General features: G+C 38.8%; 1 protein-coding gene across 5 annotated transcripts in view; it reads left to right on the forward strand.

The window, feature by feature from the left end:
- Positions 1–18530, forward strand: part of ADAM22 (ADAM metallopeptidase domain 22) — a 137420-nt gene that overhangs the window by 9735 nt on the left and 109155 nt on the right. For all 5 annotated transcript variants that reach the window (XR_003993083.2, XM_030497005.2, XM_030497019.2 and 2 more), the window contains exon 3: positions 7595–7671. Coding sequence is in view for 4 of the 5 variants with exons in the window: in XM_030497005.2 (XP_030352865.1) it covers positions 7595–7671 (77 nt within the window). In the remaining variant the exon portion in view is untranslated. The remainder of the gene's footprint in view (positions 1–7594; positions 7672–18530) is intronic.

Genomic DNA, 18530 nt, shown 5'->3' on the forward strand with positions numbered 1-18530 from the left:
GTGAGTCGCTGTTCTGCTCCCTGTCTTGGTTTTAGAAGTGTGATCTTCAGCAGTCATCAAAGTTTTTGAATGAATTATGGCAGGAAAACATTCTGAATGTTACATGGCTTTAGTTTGTTTCCTTTTGGTAACCCAGTACTTCATTAATCACTCTTATAATAACCTATTTGGTCATAATTTTCCTAGCCATTAGTCTTTGCTGAAGAACCTTGTCAAATGTGTTTTAAAAACATGAGGTTGAGCAGTCACCAATTTTTCTGGTTTTGCCCCACTAGTGATAAATTTAAGACCTCTTGCACATTAGTTAAATGTGACTTTTTATGCATGAATCTTTGCTGTTTCCTTTTCAGAAAAATGAAAGAAAAGAAAAAAAAGTATGGTTTCCCCAGAGTTCTTGCAGTTCTTCCGTTCCCTGGGATACAACGTCCTCCACAACAACAGAAGTTACAGTAATAAGTCTCACAGGAAATCAAAAGTTACAACAAAAATTTTCTTAAAGTCAAATTAATGTCATCCTCGATACGTAAAAGCACAGGAAGTATAAGATCCAATACCACAGGGTTTTTCTGGTGGTGAAAGCCAGTGTTAGACTTCCTCTTGGGAAGCAGCATCTTGCCCATTCAGTTACTTACATTTGTCCTTTTAGATCTATGAGATCAAATGGTAGTTCATGCTAAATTTGCTAGCAGTGACAGCCCAATAGTTTTCCTGTCTTTATTGCTTCATCATTTAACCTTGGGTGAATTTTTGAAGAAAGATGAAGCAGAGGTGAGGAAGGAGAGCAAGAAGAGATGTTTTCAGGGGAAAATAGGAATTATCTTTTCTTAGTCAGTTTGTTGTAACTGTTCTGAGATGCTCATGATTTTGGAGTGCCAGGTGGAGATGTATGAGCATATATAGCCGAGTCGATCAGAGCTTGGCATCACACCTCTGCAGGACCTCAGAAGGATCCTTGCTGCTCCCCAAGCACTGGATTTGCAGTAGTGACACCTGTGTAATACAACTGGTTTGTGCTTAGGACTGCTTTTTCCTGGTGCTGTTCCCTCGTCCCTATTTCTGGAGACCTCTTTTACTTTACCATATTGAATGAATTCAAATAACCTCTGATTTCAAAACCACAAATAAATAATAAAAGTGTGGTTGTTTGGTGTTGGTTTTGGTTTTTTTTTTGATTTTTTTTTTTTTTTGGTTTTGTTTTTTTGTTTTTTCTTCTTTTTGAGAAGAATAATTGCTGCCATTTTAGAGGTACAAATAGTTCTTGCTTCTGACTCTGATTTAATTGATACTACGATGTTTATTTGGAGAAAAGCTATTTTAGGTCATGTTTACGACTTTGTCAAGATCTGCATTTGCTGAGAGCTGGCAGAACCCCACCAAAGTGAACTGGGCCATGGCACCATGCTCTGGCTGTTGGTGTTTAACCCTCCCTCTGTCCCACCCTCATTTGGTGTGGGGAGCAGATATGTGATCCAGCATTCAAAAATGAACACGGACCTCTTGAAATGTTTTCTTATTTCTAGCTTTTCCTCAGAATAAATGACTTACTAAATGTACCCCAAACAGGCAGCTGTAAAAGCCTTTTCATCAAAACATGATTCTATTCTGCAGTTTCCACCTCCCCCCCGAAAAAAAAAGGCCCATAGATATTTAGATTTCTGCAATGGATAAAAAGAGAGAGCGTGCAAGAAGAATGACAAATAATGATGATTAATATAGTAAATGAGAGCCTATAAATATTTTGAGAATGCTAGGGAAAGTAAAAAAGAGGTTTTACAGTTCTTTAATATGCTGTGAATCCAGTTCAGTTCAATCACAGAACTTTTGATTAAAATTAGATTTGCAAATGGCAATAGAGGAGCTCTGAGGAAAACATGTTGCATTTGTATTTTATTGTCTATTTTTTCTTTTAACAAAGTCTCTGTCTTGGAGATTTTTTTTTATTATTAGAACTAGGCTTATTTCTGTATTTTGTCTCGGAGCAAAGTTTTTATTTTTATTTTCCTCAGTGCAAGTACAGAAGTAAGTTTTGGACCAGATTTCTTATTTTACATACAACAATGATATACTGCATAGCTCTGGATTTATTACAACACAACTGAGGCTGAAAATTGACCTCTTATAATATGTACGTGTGCCAATTAGCACTGTATTCCTCTACTGTAGCATAAATTTAAGTGTAACAATTGTTTTCAAGACTGCAGTTTAAAAATTCTTTTTAGGTAAATCTACATAAAATGTTTAGTGTCGTTTTCATTTAACTTCATCAGTGTATTTATTTTGATTTCCCATGGACTTATCTGTGTCCGTACTAAACTTAAGATCAGCAGTAATTTCATACACACTTAAAGGGTTGTTAACAAGCTGAGGTTTCTGTTCTATTAAATCGGGGGGGGGGGGGGATGGGGGATGGGATTAAATGAGTACTTAAAGAATCTATTATTTTGTAAATGTGACTGACTCCCAGAATGTCTGCTGTAAAGCCTCACTGTTCTTACAAGCTCTGAAGCATAGCTTTTAAGTTCTCTCTCGCTATAACGTTCTGTATTATCTTCTCTTGATTCTCTTGATGCTTTTCTTTCATCTACAAATTTGATCAGAATCTTTTCATTAGAAACCACAATGGTATAAATAGAAGTAAATGTAAAATTATTTACATCAAAGGCAAAACATATAAATAGGATTTTCTCATAATTTTAAAAGCAAACCCCAACATTATTTTTTGATAGAAATTGTTGTTATCTCTTCTAGCAAAATTTACTAAAAAGCATCAAAGTGCTTTTTGAAGTATACTTCGGGAGTAAGAAAAATGTGTTATGAGGAATTGTACATATATACACATACATGTACATAGTACATGTACAATTGTACATATAGATACAATATATTTTAAATTATCTTTTTCCTTATTTTAGTAAGGGAAAATATTAGTTGTCATGTTACTATGCTGCTTTCAACACCCAACTAATTATATGCAATGTGAGGAAAATTTCTAAAATATTTTATTTCAAAATTCTGGTTAGTTTGATTATTAAAGAAAGTGCATTGCTTGCAAATGTTTCACTGGTGGTTAAAATCTCTGACATTATTTGAAATGAAAATCTTCTAAACATATTTAAGGCTACCTACAGTACAGTGCAGCTAGGCTCCCCAGGCTCATTGATCTGCAATGATATACATTGGTTGTAGTTCATGTACGTGTATTCCCTTTGCAGATGCTCATTCTTTCAGGGCCACTTTCTGGAGAAACTTGATCCCCAGCAAGGGTATTGAAGGGACTATATAAAAAATCATCACTGTTCTGTTGTGTTTGTAGTAATAAGTAGTCACACTTCTTACTGATTGCCCATCTCTGTTACCGCAGTGATCCGTGAGGCATGGAGCAGGTGATTTAAAATAATTGGAATCGTGTCCCTCTTGGTTTGGCAGGAAGGTTTGTACCTTCAAAGGTACCACTTTATTTTTCTAGGATTCAAGCTTTTAAGATTTGTTTTATATAAAATGTCTTCGTGCTTAGTGATTTGAAATAATTTTTTCCACTCCATTTACTTTTGATTCCTTGCAGACATTCACTAAACTTTGCAATCTTTGACAAAAGTCAGCCGTCACATAGTTGCATTAGATGCATGGGATGCTTGGTGTTTTCTATAAGGGGGATTGCAGGGTAGTACACTTTATGTGCCACTAGAAATTGCATCTGAAAGTAGTGTAGCTGATTTCAGAGTTGTTATTGATATATTCATTCTTCAGTTGCATGACATTAAAATTTCAGAACTTTTTGATTGTGTTGGAGGCACGGCACTGTGGACTTCCATTAAGTCGTTAGAGTCTCCTTTCCTGGCTCTTGTTCGTGTTCTGCATCGAATGCATCTCTCTTGGTCTCCAAGAACTCTCTTTTTATGACTGAGTTGTCAGCCATCGATGTGTCACGCCCATGGTTGTTGAAAAAGCCTCGAATTTTCTGAGAAGGTTCCGTGGTCTGAGAGCTGAATGGCGTAACTGTCTTGCTTCAGTGGTTTGGAAGAGCGTTTGCACGTGTCTTTCTTGTTACTTGTGCTTGAATGAAGTGGTATAGATGGAATAAACGTATGTATTTCCTTTCTTTGGGTTCTTTTATTGACATATGTCTATGTCAATGTCATATGTGTAAGCTTCCTTTCCAGCTGGCTGTTTTACCTATTCACTGAGCAGGCAGGTAGATGTGCTTAACAATAATGTAAAGCCAAGATTTTTTAATATCTGTTTCTTTATTTTGTGGTTCTTAACCAGATATTCAGAAGAATTGTTATCCTAAAACATGTACTGGCTGGCACTCTTTAAGATGCAGGTTTTTGTTATGCTGTATGAGGTCTTTTAGCTAGCATTGACATGGGGAATCTGTCTACCTCTTCATTCTCTCGTGAGTGTCCCCTCCAGCTTCTTTCCATTGTATCTGCTCACGGTGTGACTATATAGTTTATTTGGATCAGCTTATTTGTCCTGCAGAAGACAGATCCACTCCAAGGAGTGACTGATATTCTGATGCTGATCTGACTTTCCAGGTAGTCAGATAGTTGAAGAGGGAGAGCAGGTGGGAACACATGTCCGGGATGGGACAGAGTCTTCATTTTCAGCAGTGGCCCTCAGTATGCAGTGTTGCAGTGTTTCACAACCAAATATCAGGATTAAAGGAAGGGCTGTAATTTCTGGAAAGGACTGAGTTTGTCTCTCTATCCAAAATGTGTGTCATGGTATCTCAGTAGGTTTGACATACACTTTGAGATGCGCTTGATTGCACTTGAGCTTAAATTTAATGGTAAGTTTCTTGGGTTTGCACTACTTGTCTTGGGGGTGGTTACATCTGTGTAATGTTTTTCATCTTAATGTATTAATAGTAATTTTCTCTCTTAAATCCACAATAACAGCTTCTGTCAGGGAATAACTGTGGTCCAGGGTCACCTCAGAAATACATTAGCCTTGTAAATGTTCATCTTAGAGACATGTTCAAGGGAGGAGATTTCCCAGACCAAATCAATACGATGCAATATACCTAGCAGTTAGAAACCAAACCAAAAAACCCTAGTCATTTTTGCTCTTACAGTGAATGAGGTGAATACATTTTAGTGACAAATGCTATCTTTAGTATATGTACTTTTAGAAATTTAAGCTAGGCTTTTTATATTCTTCTTCACTGACAAATTCTCTTTTGGTACCAGCATGTGGTCATATAGAAGACTTGGTTAGACTGTGTACAGAGATCTAAATGATGGCATATGTAGCTGTGTTAACAAGCAGAAATAATGAAGTGCTGTAGAATGTTCTTTGCATTTAATAATGTAATGTTGAAAAGCGAACAACTGGGCTGCCATTACTCCTTTGATCAGAAAATGGTTGTTGCAGTGCGGGAAGGTAAATGAAGGTTAGTTAAGGTTAGCAAACGTGCTGCAGTGGAACAAGGGAATGACAAAACTAGCACTGGCCCTTTGTACCTTACTCGATCTTGGCCTGTCACATCCTGTTTATGAGCAGCAGCCTAAAAATTCACATCTAGCAAGAGAAGATGGAATTTTAAAACCATTCAAAGCTAACTGTGCTGCCTGAGAGTTGGAATAGAAATGCCAATGCTAACGTGATAATTTGTTGACTGTTGTTTTTGCTGTGTTTCTGGTTGTGCTAGCTGCTGGAGGCCAGAAACAGCTAAATGATGGTCCTGCATGTGGGTGGCCGTATGTGCTGTGGGTGTCTGTCATTGCAGATACCAACTGGCTGTGTCATGGGTCATTTTGGACTAGTGGGACTAGCTGCCTTTTTTTGTAATAGGATTTTTGGATAGAAACTAGGCTTTTAATATTGGTGGTAATTAATCACTGAGGTTATTTACCTAAATAAGGTAAACTATATGTTGTATTCAGTTATTTGGTCAAAGATTACGCATTTGTTGAAAGAGATGCTCTTAAATAATTCAGAAATTACAGGAACCACTTAGCGAAGACCTGTAGCCTGGGTTACAAAGCAGGTTAGATATAACGGGGGTAGCTGAAATGATATCTGACTCTCTGAATTTTATCTACTGAGAAGCCTTCTAAGAAGCTTTCCAGTTAATACTGCATCCTTCTAAACTGTGATAATCTAAATATGTGGAATTTCTCATCATGCCATTTTGCATGCACATTCACTGCATGGCATTTTTATAGAGGGCACTCAGCCTGAGCATCCTCTAATAAGAGAAGCTGTCTATTTTTTTTTCTGAAGAAATCAACTGTTTGTAAACATGTATTCATGGCTGTGGTCTTTTTGATTTATTAGTACTTGTGCTTATATATGTGGACATAAAAGAAAATTCTGCTGTAGGGCAACTAAAAATGTAATAAAAAAGTCATGTTTCTCTCGACTTTCCGTTTCTTTGTTACTGTTCTTTTCCAGGGAAACTGGTACTCTCAGCTCTTCTGGATTTAATGCCTATTGAAAGCTTGCCAGTAGTTTTAGCGAGAGTGAATTTGATGATTCACATTATCCCATCCTGTCCTGTGCTTCCCAGAGTTTTCAATAAATCATTTGTTACAGTTGTACTATCCTGTTTGGTATTTATTTAGAGAAGTGTAGTTTAGAGTTTTAAGTGGTTCTTCAATGTTTCCTCTTAGATTCCTCTATCTACATGCTTCAAATCTTAATGTGCAGATTTCAATGGAAGGAAAATGAGACCAAAGTTGAAACTGCTCCAAAATGTCTGAAAGTGGCTTTTCTTATTAATTAGGTAAATAACATGGCTATTCGTTTCTTGGGAGTTTTCAGGTCTAGAACAACTGTTGCATTTCCATTGGATAGCTTGGTATTTTCTTCCACTACTACTACAATAAATACTCTATTTCTGGCAGATCGTGACTTACAAAGTATTCCCATGTTTGTCCTCTATAGGACTGAATGAAAGCAATGAATTCAGGGAAAATATATGGCAAAGGGAGGAAGAAAGAAAGAAAGAGATGTTTCTCTAGCACCCAGTTTTCTTTGGATTTAGTGAGTGCTCAGGGGGTTGGAGTTTTGGGAGCCTTTTAGAGGAGATGGGTTACAGGGTGGTGAGTCAGAGCTCTACATAAAATGCAACTAATCAGGTTTTAGCCCATTGCTATTGCCTTGTTTTATGGGCTTAAATGAGAGTCTGTCTGAATGCACAGCTTCTTCAGGTAATGTCAGTGAGATGTGTGAGTGTATCCCAGTCTGACCAAACCAATAATGTCTCAGCTATTCTCCACTGGTCTGCGTCCAGAGTCAGGATAAGGAACGAGTAACGCATTAGCCAGTCGAAGACTTCTACTGTCCTTTGCTCAGGGTTTTGCCCAAGGTGGAAGTAGAGAAAGCCATTTCCTATGGTGTGGATAGGTTGAGAGGGGAGTTACTCCCAGCCGTAGGTTGTGTTGTTTGGAATTCTTGAATTAGCCTTGTAGATTCAGAAAACAGATCTTTTACTTGTCATCATAGATGGCTTTGTCCATTTCAGTACAATTTTAATTTGGTTAATGGCATAGTTACTAAGTAAATATATTTAATATCTGCATTCACAAACCTGTGCAGTATGTTTTGCTGTGGCTAAGTACTAATTCTAGTCTTTTCAATATTGCAGTCTACCCACATTGCTCGAGCCAGCTTCCAAGTTGATGCTTTTGGATCATCTTTCATCCTAGATGTGACGCTAAACCAGTAAGTAATGATTGCATCTTACTTGGTGTTTTTTCAAGACCTGGTGCCAGTGAAATGTCATTTTTTAGTGGAGGCTTTAGAGGCTGTATTATAGCACAGATGCTATTTCTAGGTATTGAGTTCATCTGTAGTAGTATATTTTAAGTTCTTTTGTTGTTTTCTCATGTGCCACTGTAGGTTTTTATATTCCCATTGTTACAACTTAGTAGTTATTGTAGTGTAGGTAACATTTTAGTGTTATAACTTCATTTGCTATCTTTCAGTTAACCATAAAGTCAAATTGCTATACTCACGCAGAGCCTCCATGGATATTAAAAGATAGACTTGCTGAAAATTGGCAGCTGTTAGCATTTTAATAACCAAGTGTAAGGTACTGGAGATGCAGCAATTGCAAGACAGCTAATCCTCAAAAAAGAACGAGATTAATAGTTGGGAATGAAGTTTCTCTGGATGCGTTTACAGTCTTTTGGGAACAGAGAAGCATTATAAGGAGGAAGCACACTGTGAACTTCGGTCTACGAGGGAAGTTTGAACAGTAGTAAACTTAAAGTGAAATCTGGTATGTGGCTTTCAGTAATGAGTTTTTGAAGTAGCATCTTAGCACAGCTGTTTAAAATAGGAGTTGCTTTCCTTTTCTGCTCTGAAGTGAAAAGAGAAGAAATAATACAGTAAATAGAAATGCTTTAAGTAATTCAACTCCGAACAATTGAACACAATGTTGCATGCGTTCATGTAAGAGTTGTGCTCAATTGCTACAAGATTTGCTGCTATAAAGATGAACCATTCAAATTGCAATGGGAGCCAAACAGTGAGGATTTCTTTATGTGCACTGACATGAGTTAAAAACCACATGCGAATCCTTGCTAGTTACAGATGGCAGAGACACTGTGCTGCTGGAAGGAGAGGGAAAGAGTCTGGGTTAGAAGTATGATTTTATAACAAATGCATTTTAAAAGAATTCTAGAGAAAGAATTTCCTGCTGAAAAGCACCAAATCCACAACATTGAAATGTTTGTTGGAAATAGCAATTTTTATACCTACTTAGACCTTACTGAGAATAGGTTGCAAAACCTGTTTTTGTAGCCAGGCTTGATGGGGCTTTGAGCAACCTGGTCTAGTGGGAGGTGTCCCTGACAATGGCAGGGGGTTGGAACTAGATGATCTTTAAGATCCCTTCCAACCCAAACTGTCCTGTGATTCTATGATACTTTGAGTGGCAGATTAATGGCGTGGTCACAATTAGTTTCTCAAAGATCAGGATTGTCCTTACAGTATGAATTTCAGGTCATCTTAATAAAAGTAAATACATTTACTAATGGTATATGAAAAGACAAGGATGTGTCCTTAAGGATATGTTTTTATGAGCTGCAACAGTTCTCTGTATCTCTGGAATTTTTGTTTATGCACATGTACATATGCACATAAACACACGCATATGTTTAAAATCTGTTTTGTTTTGAGATGGATCCTATTTTCATGTCTTTTTTTTTTTTTGTGGTTGTTGTCTTTATTGATATTAGACCAGTATTTATATGAATAAGACTGTCAAAATGTATCCTTACTGTTTTTAAGAGTGCCAGAATCCAACTTAAATATGAACTTTTCTTGAGGAGCTATGCTTTTTATAATGTGAAAAAAGTCTTATCATAAATTTTGCAAAATGAAAACAAGAAGGCTTCAAGGAAATTAAGATGTTTGCCTTCTATCATGATATTTAAATCAGCATTTAACCTACCTCTCTAACAGCATTTGCAGATCATAAATAAAAAGAGGGCCAAGTATACCAGAGCAACATTTAAAGTGTACTCTTAATTATTATTTTTGTGAACAAATCCGTTTCATTCAGAAGGCTATATATATTTTTCTTCTCTTGCAATTCTTACTCTGTGTATTACATTCTGTTAAGGATCCTGAGAGAAAAGCACTTTTTTTTTTTTTTTTTTTTTTTTTTTTTTTGAGAGAGGTGGTTTGCAGATTTAGCCCACAGTAGCTTTATAGTTGAAAAGTAGTTGAAATCTTCTAAGGATCAAGGTCCAAGATTCTAGTTTTCCTCTGTAAAAAATATCAGCTGAACCTTTGCTAATATCAAAAGCATGCTGAAGCAGGTCCCTGTGGTAAAATTAGCTCCTATGCATAATACACATTTGAGGAATGTTAAAGGAGGTATGGGGGACAGGGGTAAATAACTTAAAATACATAGGTTATCAGAAAGGAGAGACTCTCCCTCCCTTTGTCAATCTCTGTTCTTGCAGCCTCCATCTTGTTTAAAAATTGGTGTAATATGGCTTGTGCATCTGATCTGAGCATCATCTCTAGTTACAATGTCAGTGGTGGTCAGTCACAGTAGAAGTGTTCATTCCTCTGTATGGTTCCCCAATTTACAGAGGACAAAATTTCAAAATGAAAATGATAGTAGCAAACAGCTTTAAAAAATCAGAAACTAAAACATAGAATCATAGAATAGTTAGGGTTGGAAAGGATCTTAAGATCATCTAGTTCCAACCCCTCTGCCATGGGCAGGGACACCTCACACTAGACGATGTCGCCCAAGGCTCTGTCCAACCTGGCCTTGAACGCTGCCGGGGATGGAGCATCCACAACTTCCTTGGGCAACCCATTCCAGTGCCTCGCAACCCTCACTGTAAAGAACTTCTTCCTTATATCTAATCTAAACTTCCCCTGTTTAAGTTTGAAGCCATTACCCCTTGTCCTATCACTACAGTCCCTAAGGAAGAGTCCCTCTCCAGCACCCTCATAGGCCCCCTTCAGATACTGGAAGGCTGCTCTGAGGTCTCCACGCAGCTTCTCTTCTCCAGGCTGAACAGCTATACTTTCTCAGCCTGTCTTCATACGGGAGGTGCTCCAGCCCTCTTATCATCCTCGTGGCCCTCCTCTGGACTTGCTCCAACAGCTCCATTTCCTTTTTGAGGACACCAGAACTGTACACAATGCTCCAAGTGAGGTCTCACAAGAGCAGAGTAGAGGGGCAGGATCACCTCCTTCGACCTGCTGGTCACGCTTCTTTTGATGGAGCCCAGGATACGGTTGGCTTTCTGGGCTGCAGGCGCACACTGAAGCCGGCTCATGTTCAGTTTCTCATCAACCAACACCCTCAAGTCCTCCTCAGGGCTGCTCTGAATCTCTTCTCCTCCCAGCCTGTAGCAGTGCCTGGGATTGCCCCGACCCAGGTGTAGGACCTTGCACTTGGTTTCGGTAAACTTCATAAGGTTGGCATCGGCCCACCTCACAAACATGTCAGGGTCCCTCTGGATGGCATCCCTTCCCTCCAGCGTATCAACCGAACCACACAGCTTGGTGTCGTCGGCAGACTTGCTGAGGGTGCACTCAATCCCACTGTCCATGTCGCTGACAAAGATGTTGAACAAGATCGGTCCCAATACCGATCCCTGAGGGACACCACTCGTTACTGTTTTCCAACTGGACATTGAGCTGTTTACCACAACTCTTTGTGTGTGGCCATCGAGCCAGTTTTTGATCCACCGAGTGGTCCATCTATCAAATTGATGTCTCTCCAATTTAGAGACAAGGATGTCGTGCGGGACAGTGTCAAACGCTTTGCACAAGTCCAGGTAGATGATGTCAGCTGCTCTGCCCCTGTCCATCAGTTCCGTAGCCCCATCATAGAAGGCCACCAAATTGGTCAGGCAGGATTTCCCCTTAGTGAAACCATGTTGGCTGTAAAATATGCCCCTAAAGTCTGTCTGCAAATAGTTTTTCTTCTTTGGCTGCTTTCTTTATGGACATTATTTTCTCTATTCCCATTAATCCATCCAACTTTCTTATTTTTCTTGCAAACTTTTTCTTGACAACTTTTTGTACTCTGGCAGTTGAGGCTGGCAAAAATGTTTGTGGTCTCCTACTTGTCACCCCTCATTGCCTGATACCCTCTGTTTTATCTTCACCAAATGAGATACTGTTATTGAATCTGGGTGTTGAAGCAACTTCCCATTCTTAGTCCCTTCCTCTCTCATCTCTCAGAACGGTGGTCTGCGACCAAAGGCTGATCTCTACAATAAAACAGGCTGGGAAGATACAGGAGGTGGGCAGGCAAATGAAAAAGCAGAGCTTACACTGACATTTCAGACGTCAGGAAAACTGAGGCCCAGAAGGGGAGCATTGTGCCAGTCCTGGATGCAGATGAGAGGATGAAAAACAAAATTTTCCAGCTGGCGTTACAGTGTGGCAATGTAATTTAGCGTTGAAGTCTGTGTGGTTTCTTCTTGTTTATGTTGGATCTCGACCGGTTTTGAATGTGTATTTGTTCACATTAAATGCAGATGTGACGTACACTGAAACATTACCTTGAATGATAATAAAAAATAAGCTGGTATAACTACAGTGTACACTTTTTTTCAGTGATGGTGGTATTTTCTCCACATACATCACCATCTTTCACTCTTCCCCCGAGTTGCCATAGTCTCTCTACACTTTGAGAGCTTTTTTAAAGATAGAATGCTGCTGCTTTAACTCTTTTTGCCTGTTCAGCTGGCCAGTGTATTTACAGAGGAGCTTTCAGATCGAATCAGCTGTGTTTTTAAAAGGTTCAATCCCTTAGGCAAAGGTTAGGGGTGCCTTAGTTGCATTGGTGTGTTTATGAATCCATTGCCTCAGTATCCTTATGCGTTCACAACTGCATCTAATGGAGCTGTTTTCTGTGGCCATCTTCATTAATGCCACCTTTGGTGTTGCCAAACCTAGGGTCTGTTGCTGGTCTTCTTGCAGCCTTCCCTCCTTCAGCGTGTGCCCAGCTCTGGCCATCAACTGGAATGGCTGTGCGGGAGTTGCACAGCAATAACTGTCCAATAACTTTGTTACTTTCTTAATTCCTTCCCCTTGAAGTTTTTAATGCTGTGATGGCATCTGTGGCTCAGCAAATAGCTATTTCCTTTTTTCATGCAGAATATTTCTTCTTAAATGTAGCCACACAAGCATTTAGTCTCTCATCTTGGGTTGTAAGGATGCGATTAAACAGCAGAGCTCACTAGGAAATGGGACATGTTTCTGAAAGCCTTTTGAGATCCTTTTTGTCCTCAGACCATGTGGATCTGTCTGAGAGTACCTGGGCCAGGACACATTCATCTGCATGTGTAGCAGCAGAGACCTAATGGCATAATGGCCCAAAGCAAGCTGTGATCATGGGGTTGGATTGGGAAAGAGCATGCTGCAGGTTGGTTAATTGGAAAAACTACAGTATCTCTGCTCGTCTGGAGTGTGGACAGACACTGGCATGGGGTGACTACCCTAGGTTCACTTTGTAGCCACAACAGGCAAGCAGGATGATCAAGGCCCTTCCTAGCTGCAGCATCTTCCTCCATATAAGGGCTCTGGTGTCTGCTGTCATGGAGATGAGTAGAGAGGGTTTCTTGAGCCTGAGTCTGAATTGTGTTCACTTCTGAGGTGCAGTGTGGACACCAGGTACCCTGCTGAGGAGATTCCTGACCTTCAGAAAGCCACCTGTGTGTGCCCTGGCTCATCATGCTATAAAAAGAAGAACCCTCCCTGAACATGGCCTTTTTTTGTGCGACTGAACACATTAATAGCTTGAGAGAGATCCTCAGGTTCGTGGTGATGGGGAAGTGCATAAATAAGGATTTCACGCTTATATTCAGCACTTTGGGACTGCTATGTCCTTCCTGGTGACACTCAGTCACTAGGATGGAGCATAATCACTGCCTGCTTTCTCTTCTTGTAAGACAAATTAATTTCTCTTGTGTTAATGAAAAATCATCCATAAAGAAGTAGTAGGCTGGGCAAGATGAGCTCAGAAACCCTACCCCTTTAGGAAGCCTACTGTCTTGAGTTACTGGCTGGGCTTGAACCGTGACACCTACACATCTTCACTTCCTGTTAAGCACCTGACTGTGTCCCAGAGGAGTACCAGTACTGTGTATAAATCGGTGTCACAATGATCAAATGTGTTCAGAAGGTTGAAAGATTTCAAATGAGGCAATTTTTATAAACTGCAATCAGTCTATTCACTATGTGGAATATAAATGCCCTTTTCTGTTAGTTTATCAAAAGGTAAAACCAAAGAAGCTTCTTCAGAAAATATTGATAGATATCTTGTTTATTTCAGTCTTACTTTAAATTATTTCTGGTTAGTGATACTGGAAAGTTCCTGGCATGCCAGGAATTAATTATTTTGCCTTGCCACTGAATGGCTTTTGCAGCTTCTGCTGAGGAGGATTCCTTGTGGGAATATTTATTAGTAATGTCTTTTAACCAGAGTTTTGCAAACCTTACAGAATCAGACCATAAATGTCATTAAAAAATCCTGAAAACAGAAGCAAAATAAAAGGCAGCTTGACAGACAAGTGCCAGCTTTTTCATGAGACAAACTGCTGAAACTTTGCCTGTAATTTCTTTTGGCAAATGGTCTCCAACACTAATATCAATGTGTCATGTAAGCTGTAAATGGAAAACATATTCCTAAATTTGCTCTAAATTGGCTGTGTGGATTTCAAAAGGATTAGCTCCCTGGCATGGTTTAAAAGGTGCAGTTACGCCATTCGTGACTATTATAATTTCTTGTGAGTCTTTATTCCGTGTTGCCCCTGTGAGCTTCGCGCTCTTCCTGGTCACCCACAGGACGAGTGTGTGGTTGAGGGGCTCCATGTGATGTGATGTGATGTGACCTGCTGCGTTGTGCTGCCGGGTGTGAGAGGACCTGTCTACTTTCCTGCTCTAAAAGAACTCTGTGCTTTAGGATCTCCATTACCCTCCTTATGCCTCCCAATAACTGTTTGGGTAACTGCACATGGTAAGTGATGGTCAGATCAAACCTGAGGAGAAGCAGCTCTTCCTTTCAGCTGTTTTGGGTCTCCCTAAAATCCAACTCAATCCCTTACTAGTTATTTTAATGAATGCCTTGGCTGCACACAGTCCCAATAGTTTTCAGTAGCAGTTAGAATTTATTTGGATCGGGGGAATTCAAGCTCTGTTCACTTTTCTTATTCACACTCTGTGCATGTAGGCTGAGGAGCCCCACTTGGGTACAATCATAGTTTGGTAACTGATTCTTACTTAAAATAATGCCTTTTTTTTTTTTTTTTGAACCATATGAGAACGCTCTGAAATTTAATTGTGACATTTAGTACCAAGTTTCAGGAAGCAGGATATAGACTGGGTTCAGGTCTTCTGAATGAGGTAGTGAATCATGTTCTGCACTATTTTTGAATTAAGTGGTGCTTACCATGTGCTTTGTGATCAGAGCCCCAGCTCACCCAACAGAATTGTTCTTTCACAACCTCATTTTGCAAAATCATTCTTTCCCTCTCCCAGTCTGTGATGGAAATATTAGTGTGGTCATAACTGGAAACCAGACTTAATAAACACTTTCTCCCTGATATTGTTGCTTAATTTCAGAGATTGATTTTGTTCTCTGGGAGGCAATTGTTCTGCACCTCCGTTTGTGTTAGCATGCTTTGCTAACATATTTTGTACAAACAAATGAAGAATCTGTCAAAATATAAATTGTTTGAATAGATAATTACCCTCAATGATAAAAGTTTGAACATTAGTTTTAGACTGGAAAAGCCCTGTAGCGTTGAGTTTTCCTCTCAGTTCAGTATGTATAGCACATTAGCCTTCTTTTTGTTACATTGTGTAGGTTCAGCTCCTGGATCTTTGATAAAATGACATCCGTAATGATTTCTGTGCCTTTTCTTCAACCTCCCCTGTTTATCACTATCCTTGCTGAATTGTAGACTTAGTACTGCATTTTGGCAGTATCACATAAAAAGGCAGCATAGTTTTCCCATTTCTAATTCATACACTTCTTTACATAGTTCGCAAGATTTTTCTTTCCTTTTATTCCTTTTTCTTTCCTCCCCTCCCCCCACTTTTTTTCATTTTTCTTTTATTTTTTTAAAAACGTTCTTCTTCCAAGCTTAGAATTGGCTGTTTAGTAAATATGTACTGTGTTCTTTGATCATATTTTATCATCACTATTACTATTGTTGAATTTGCAGTCCCATACAAGAAAAATATCAGGTTACTTTGACAAGAAAAGGTTTCCATAAACCTATGTATGTTGATTATCAGTAAGTTTATTATCTTCATCCCTTTTTTTTTCTGTATAATGTTCTGTTATGCTTAAGTCTTCTTTTGTAAAGAAGACATTGCTTTTGATAACTCCATTACATTTCATTTTTGATTCTATTAGTTTTAGGTTAAGAAATTTCTGTTACGATTTTTCCTCCATTATTTTCATTAGTTTTTTTGTTGATTTTGTATTGGCTGCTGGTAAAGGGTGTTGAAATCCTCACAAGTTGGCTACTAACTTCAGTTGGATGGGGATATGGAAAGTTTAAGTGATGTCTGTGAAATGTTTGCAAATGCTTAATTGGCATTCTGGTTAAAATGAGAATAAAAAGGTAATTTGTTTCATTCATCTGTTATTTCCAATAGTGTCACTGTAAGGTAGTTCTAATCACCTGCGAGAGAATTCCCTGATGTTTCTGAAACACCACTTAAGGTTCAGTGGTTCATGACTTCTAAGAAAAATAGCATTTGGAAACATTTATGTACGTATACAAAATCTGTGCATCCCCTGATAAGATACTTTCCTAGCCCATTAAACAAAGCTTCTGAAAAGCTCAGTCCTTTGTTTTTCTCTCAGTGGATGTGGTAAAGAATATTTTACTGCTTTTAGGTAATTGCATTCAGTGGAAGCAATATCTGTCGGTTTATAGCACCACAATCTTTGTGCTCTAGGTGACCTTGCTTGAGCAGGGAGGTTGGACTGGACAACCCCCGTATGTTCCTTCCAACTTCAACCATTCTGTGATTCTGTGATAGTAGAATAATTTAAACATTTATCAGCACTGAGTAAATTGCCTTTCTGTGGTCTGATTTTTTTGACACAAAAATAATTACAGGAAATGTACTACTGTGTATTTGTGATTGTGTCTGTAGGAAGAAAATGATTAATTAGTCTGAAGAGATATTATCATTCTATTACTATAATGTTTTTCTTTCTTGATGATAACTCCTTAAATTACTAGATCACTTAGGAGCTATCTATCTTACACACACATATACAGACATACCTCGTATGTACAGATCAATCATGTGCTATTTTTAGCATCTTCTTTAAAGTAAAATAGCTTAAACTGGGAAAAGAATCCAGTTGCTTAACATGTTTCAATGCCTATGAATTTATCCTCTAAGTGCTGAGTATCTCCAAGTGGCAGTAACTTTAACAATCACATGACCTCTAGCCATTATGAAGGATTTTAAAAGAAAAATAATTGTATTTTTGATTTAGCCTCTACAAGGTGACTATGACAGTCAAGGTGTAATTTCTGGATTTACTGTTGAAATGGAATTAGTGGTGAGGCACAGGAACAGGTTGCCCAGAGAAGCTGTGGCTGCCCCATCCCCAAAGTGTTCAAGGCCAGGTTGGACGGGGCTTGGAGCAACCTGATTTCGTGGAAGGTGTTCCTGTCCATGGCAGGGGGCTTGGAACTAGATGATCTTTAAGGTCCCTTCCAACCCAAACCATTCTATGACTAGTTTGGGCACCAGAGGTTTTACTTGAATGTTTGGATTGTATACTGCCACTTCTGTAAATAACACAAAACAAACCATTGACCTTTTCAGCTATTTATTTAGTTATGCTTTAAACCAAGCTAGAATAGGATTTGTGTTTACAAAAGCAAGCAACAGCCATAAAAGTCTAATAGAAATTAATGATCTTTTCTTTCTTACTTTCTGTCAGATTCTCGGACCACTGTAGCTACAACATTACTGCTGTCTTACAAATTGTTTCATATGAATACTAGACAGAGTAAGACATGAAGAAGGTACTAGACAGGAAAATGCATGAACTAAAATGTGAATAGCAGGTATATTCTGTGCTGTCATTTATAGGGCATCTTCTCCATGACTCGGCAGCCTTCCTACTGATACAGTTCTCTTCATATCCCTCTCCCTGTGTTGTCCAGCTCCTCTGCCCTGTTTTTTTACTTTCTCCTTGAGAACTCCTTTGGCATCATGACCTTCTATATGTGTGCATTAAAAATAGCACTTATAGAAACAGAGGAAGTGCTGCAGGCGCTTTAGCTTGGGGCTCAAATACTTTGCTCAGCTAAGCAGTGAAACGAATTTGAATCCCCTTTTTTAGTCAAGAAGCCAAGTGATGCATGGAGCTATGAATGAAGATACAGAGAATGAAGGTAGCAGGAACTGTTAGGCTTTCCTGGGGGGAACTGGAGGTCCGAATGGATGGCTGAATAACCAACAGTGCACAAACTCACGTTTTTTAATTCTGCAGGATCATTACATGAGGAATAGTTTATTCAGCCCTCTTCTATGCAGAATAGTCGTTCTGCTGAAGAAATGTGGTTTTTGTTCAGAGACTGAATCAATGGGCAGTATTAAACCAATATGTTGTTAACATATGGAACATCTTACCTAGCAAACAACTGTGCTTGACTTATGCACACAAACTCTTGTATCAAAGCAATGGACGTGTTGGCTTTCTTTGCAGTATCTATTACAGACATCAGGTGCTACCTATGAAGTCTGCCGCCATTTGTTTCGGTGGTTGTGTGAGATTTATGTAACACTTTTTAATGCATTTTGCTAGTAAGATTCAAGATGGGTGTGCTCATGTTTCCTCACTCAGTGCCTGGAAACTGGTTTCTTTCAACAGACTCTATAGTGGGTAGTCTTTAATGTAATTGTTTTCATTTGTTTGGGACCTGCTAGTGGGTAAAACCTCATTTACAGACAGTTGTGTCATCTTAGTGCAGAAAGTTTGTTTCCTTGAAGAAAACCACAAACCAAATTCTGTAGTTTCATTTGAAAGGCTTCGCACACATTGCTCCAATTCT

Source organism: Strigops habroptila, chromosome 1 (genome assembly GCF_004027225.2).
Source record: "Strigops habroptila isolate Jane chromosome 1, bStrHab1.2.pri, whole genome shotgun sequence".
NCBI classification, from domain to species: domain Eukaryota; kingdom Metazoa; phylum Chordata; class Aves; order Psittaciformes; family Psittacidae; genus Strigops; species Strigops habroptila.